This window comes from Salvelinus alpinus, chromosome 24 (genome assembly GCF_045679555.1).
Source record: "Salvelinus alpinus chromosome 24, SLU_Salpinus.1, whole genome shotgun sequence".
In the NCBI taxonomy this organism is placed as follows: domain Eukaryota; kingdom Metazoa; phylum Chordata; class Actinopteri; order Salmoniformes; family Salmonidae; genus Salvelinus; species Salvelinus alpinus.
In genome coordinates this window covers 39,232,104-39,237,276 of record NC_092109.1, presented here as the reverse complement: position 1 = coordinate 39,237,276, position 5,173 = coordinate 39,232,104, and the positions used below count along the sequence as shown (strand labels likewise).

The window sequence follows — 5,173 nt, the reverse complement described above, 5'->3', positions numbered from 1 at the left end:
TCAGCAGGAGCAGCAGCCAACCCTCTCCCATCGATGGAGGAACGGGTTCTCCACCACACAACTGTCCTCCATCGGATCGGATCCGCCATGGACCAAATGATGGAGAGAATGGAGCGATGGGAGAGGAGTGGGCTCCTCTCTCCACCTTCGGCTCCCCCCCCCAGGACTCTTCATCCCCCGGCTCCAGCGCGCTCCGTCTTACGCTCCCGAGGGATTATGATGGAGCAGCGGCAGGTTGTCAGGGGTTCTTACTCCAACTGGAGCTATACCTGGCCACTGTTCGCCCCACTTCCTCGGGAGCGGAGAGGGTGAGTGTCCTCGTCTCCTGCCTAACGGGTCGTGCTCTGGAGTGGGCCAACGCAGTCTGGAATGGCCCGGACTCCGCGAAGGAGCACTACCCGGAGTTTACCCGTCGTTTTCGTGCCGTGTTTGACCACCCCACAGACGGCCGAGCGGCGGGTGAGAGACTATTTCATCTCAGGCAGGAGAAGAGGAGCGCACAGGATTTCGCGCTGGAGTTCCGGACCTTGGCCGCGGGATCAGGGTGGAACGACAGGGCCCTTATTGACCACTACCGGTGTAGTCTCCGGGAGGACGTCCGCAGGGAGCTAGCGTGTCGGGACATCGCGCTTTCTCTAGATGAACTTATTGACATGTCCATCCGACTGGATACTCTGCTGGCTGCCCGCAGGCGTTCGGAGAGGGTCCTGTGCGTTCCACCACCCAGCGCCCCGGCTCCCATCCCGATGGAGTTGGGAGGGGCCGCGCCTAGGGGTACCGGAGGAGGAGGCCCCCCCTGCACCAACTGTGGTCAGAGAGGACACACGTTCGACCGGTGCTGGGGGGGTCTGTCTGGGAGTCGAGATGTCAGGCGGAACGCTTCTCGATCACCCCAGGTGAGTCAGCACCAAACTCACCCAGAACCCCCTGTTGGTCACATGTTTGTCTCAATTTTTTTCCTTTATTTTTTTCCCTCTTCCCAGCATAGGGCACTAGTCGATTCAGGTGCAGCTGGGAACTTTATGGATCGCGGACTCGCCCGTAAGTTGGGCGTTCCGCTTGTGCCGATAGATTCTCCCTTTCCCGTTCACTCCCTAGATAGCCGGCCATTAGGGTCAGGGGTGGTCAGGGAGGTCACAGTTCCCCTGGACATGGTAACGCAGGGGAATCATAGGGAACGTATCAGTCTCTTTATTATTGATTCGCCTGCGTTTCCAGTGGTGCTGGGTGTTCCCTGGTTGGCCCGGCACAATCCCAATATTTCGTGGAGACAGGGGGTTCTCCAGGGGTGGTCAGAGGAGTGTTCTGGAAGGTGTCTGGGAGTTTCCATTGGTGCCACGTCGGTGGAGAGTCCAGACCAGGGTTCCACGGTGCGCATTCCCCCCGAGTATGCCGATTTGGCAATCGCTTTCTGTAAAAAGAAAGCGACGAAATTACCACCACATCGACCGGGTAGGGATTGTGCGATAGATCTCCAGGTTAACGCTGCGCTTCCTAAGAGTCACGTGTACCCTTTGTCCCAAGAGGAGACGTTGGCTATGGAGACATATGTCGCGGAGTCTCTGGGACAGGGGTACATTCGGCCCTCCATCTCACCCGTCTCCTCGAGTTTCTTTTTTGTGAAGAAAAAGGAGGGAGGTTTGCGTCCGTGTATTGATTATAGAGGTCTAAATGCCATCACAGTGGGGTTTAGTTACCCACTACCTCTCATCGCTTCGGCGGTGGAATCATTTCACGGAGCGCAGTTCTTTACAAAACTGGACCTCAGGAGCGCGTACAGTCTGGTGCGTATTCGGAAAGGAGACGAGTGGAAAACCGCATTTAGTACCACATTGGGCCACTATGAGTACTGCGTCATGCCGTATGGGTTAAAGAATGCTCCAGCCGTTTTCCAATCCTTTGTAGACGACATTCTCAGGGACCTGCACGTGCAGGGGGTAGTTGTGTATATCGATGACATTCTGATCTACTCAACTACTCACGCCGCGCATGTATCTCTGGTGCGCAAAGTGCTTGGCAGACTGCTGGAGCATGACCTATACGTCAAGGCTGAGAAGTGTGTGTTCTCCAAACAAGCCGTCTCCTTCCTGGGTTATCGCATTTCCACCTCGGGGGTGGTGGTGGAGAGTGACCGCATAAAGGCCGTGCGTAATTGGCCGACTCCAACCACGGTAAAGGAGGTGCAGCGGTTTTTGGGTTTTGCCAACTACTACCGGAGATTTATCCGGGGTTTTGGCCAGGTGGCGGCTCCCATTACCTCACTGCTAAAGGGGGGCCCGGTGCGGTTGCGGTGGTCGGCGGCGGCGGACGGAGCTTTCAACAGGTTGAAGGCTCTGTTCACGGATGCTCCCGTGTTGGCGCATCCGGATCCCTCTTTGGCATTCATAGTGGAGGTGGACGCGTCCGAGGCTGGGGTGGGTGCCGTGCTATCACAGCGCTCGGGTACGCCACCAAAACTCCGCCCCTGCGCTTTCTTCTCTAGTAAGCTCAGTGCAGCGGAGCGTAACTATGATGTGGGGGATCGGGAGTTGTTAGCGGTGGTCAGGGCTCTGAAGGTGTGGAGACACTGGCTTGAGGGGGCTAAGCACCCCTTTCTCATCTGGACCGACCACCAGAATCTGGAGTATATTCGGGCAGCTCGGAGACTGAACCCGCGTCAGGCAAGGTGGGCCATGTTTTTCACCCGGTTTCGGTACACGTTGTCCTATAGACCAGGCTCCCAAAACGTAAAGGCTGACGCATTGTCCCGCCTTTTACGACACGGAGGATAGGACCACCGAACCCACTCCCATCATCCCCGCCTCGAGGCTGATAGCGCCAGTGGTATGGGAGGTGGACTCGGACATCGAGCGGGCGCTACGGGCGGAACCCGCGCCTCCTCAGTGTCCGGCGGGCCGTAAGTACGTACCGCTTGGTGTTCGGGACCGACTGATTCGGTGGGCTCATGTCCTACCCTCCTCGGGTCACCCTGGGGTGACGAGGACAGTGGGGAGCCTTCGGGGGAGGTATTGGTGGCCTACCTTAGCTCGGGACGTTAGGGTTTATGTCTCCTCCTGTTCGGTATGCGCTGAGAGTAAGGCTCCTAGGCACCTTCCTAGAGGGAAGTTGCAACCCCTCCCCGTTCCTTATTCACTCACGTCTTCCGGCACTACGGGGTGCCGGAGGACATCGTTTCTGATCGGGGCCCCCAATTCACGTCCGGAGTATGGAGGGCGTTCATGGAGCGTCTGGGGGTCACGGTCAGCTTGACTTCCGGTTTTCACCCCGAGAGTAATGGGCAGGTGGAAAGAGTGAACCAGGAGGTGGGTAGGTTTCTGCGGTCGTATTGCCAGGACCGGCCAGGGGAGTGGGCGAGATACATTCCCTGGGCCGAGATGGCCCAGAACTCCCTACGCCACTCCTCTACTAATGTGTCCCCCTTTCAGTGTGTGTTGGGGTACCAGCCGGTCCTGGCACCATGGCATCCGAGCCAGACCGAGGCTCCTGCGGTGGAGGAGTGGGTACAGCGCTCCAAAGAGACCTGGAGGGCCGTCCAGGAGTCCCTCCAACAAGCTACTACTAGGCAGAAGAGGAGCGCTGACCGCCACCGCAGTGAGGCCCCCGTGTTTGTACCGGGGGAAAGGGTCTGGCTCTCGACCCGAAACCTACCCCTCCGCTTGCCCTGCCGGAAGCTGAGGCCGCAGTGTGTAGGGCCCTTCAAAGTCCTGAGGAGAATAAACGAGGTGTGTTATCGATTAAAACTCCCTTCCTATTATCGTATTAACCCCTCGTTTCATGTGTCTCTCCTCAGGCCGGTGGTAGCTGGTCCCCTGCAGGACGGTGAGGTGCCGGAGGTCCCTCCCCCCCCTCTAGACATCGAGGGGTCCCCGGCGTATACGATACGGGCCATTCTGAACTCAAGACGCCGGGTGAGGGGCCTGCAGTACCTCGTGGACTGGGAGGGGTACGGTCCGGAGGAGAGGTGCTGGGTACCGGTGGAGGACATTTTGGATCCATCTATGTTAAGGGATTTCCATCCCCTCCATCCGGATCGCCCTGCGCCTCGTCCTCCGGGTCGACATCGAGGCCGGTGTCGGCGCGCTGCGGGAGCCACGCGTCAGAGGGGGGGTACTGTCACGACTTCAACCGAGGCAGGCTCTCCTTCCCGTTCGGGTGGCGCTCGGCGGTCGTCGTCACCGGCCTACTAGCTGCCACTGACTCTTTTTCCTCCCCCTGCTTATGTGTTTATTTGTATCACCTGGTTTGGGGTAATTGGCAATTAGTGTGGCTTTATTAGCCAGCCAGATTGTATGCTTCTTTGTGCGGGATTGTTCGTCTGTTGCTGTGGATTTCGGGAGTGGGTTTTGTATTGTGTACTGGGTTTGTCTCCCGTGTTAGCAGACAGGTGTTTATGACACCCAGTAAGTCCGTGTTGGACATTTTGGTTTGCCGGTTAGGCATTAAATATCACCGCATTGAAGCTCTGCTGTTCCTGCGTCTGATTTCACACCCCACCGACACCCAGGTCGTTACACTATGGGATAATTGCAGTAAGTGTCATCAAATAATTTGTTTATATAAACATTTTTTTTATACCTACAGGGGTTCTAAAATTCTAAATCTAATAGCTAAATAATCCTTGCTATGACCATCTTAAAACAATTACATATGTTAGTTTGGGGAAGGAATACAACCCTTCCATATCAAAAGACAAATGTCTCATCTTCCTCAGAGAGAAATTGACAATTCGTTTTACAGCCTCAGAAGCTCAAAGTAACTGATTTATAAGGCAGTTTAACATCTTCCAAGAACAGCTACTCAAATACATTATATAGAAGAAACAACATGTAATTCATATTAGAACATCAATTCATAAAATCGGTAAAAGTCCCACAAATCCTCCATTATGAAATGGGGCCCCTGCCCACTGGCGAGTAGTAACATACCCGGGCCATGACAGACGGACAGGGGAGACTTCACCTCATACCAGTGTGGATGAAACCATGACCTACCCAGTACTTACGGTATCTGTATATGACTGGACTGAAGGTTTGCATTTGGACCATCATTTAGGCACTGGGTTTTCTGTTGCATAACTCATGGGGTGGCAGGTAGCCTAGTGGTTAGAGTGTTGGACTAGTAACTGAAAGGTTGCAAGATCGAATCCCCGAGCTGACAAGGTAAAAATCTGTCG

General features: G+C 55.4%; 1 protein-coding gene across 1 annotated transcript; it reads left to right on the top strand.

Annotated features, from left to right (window-relative positions):
- Positions 1-784: 784 nt before the first annotated feature.
- On the top strand, positions 785-4,208 carry LOC139552809 (chromobox protein homolog 2-like). The gene is made up of 2 exons (XM_071364859.1): positions 785-896; positions 3,791-4,208. The coding sequence occupies exons 1-2, from the start codon at positions 865-867 to the stop codon at positions 4,185-4,187; spliced, it is 429 nt and encodes a 142-aa protein (XP_071220960.1). The 5' UTR covers positions 785-864; the 3' UTR covers positions 4,188-4,208.
- The last annotated feature ends 965 nt before the right edge of the window (positions 4,209-5,173 follow it).

What these genes read in the sequence shown, in the direction of transcription:
- LOC139552809 (XM_071364859.1), top strand. Translation starts at nt 865, where the DNA reads ATGTCAGGCGGAACGCTTCTCGATCACCCCAG. An exon ending in ACGCTTCTCGATCACCCCAG is followed by an intron (nt 897 to 3,790) that starts GTGAGTCAGCAC and finishes GTCTCTCCTCAG; the next exon opens with GCCGGTGGTAGCTGGTCCCC.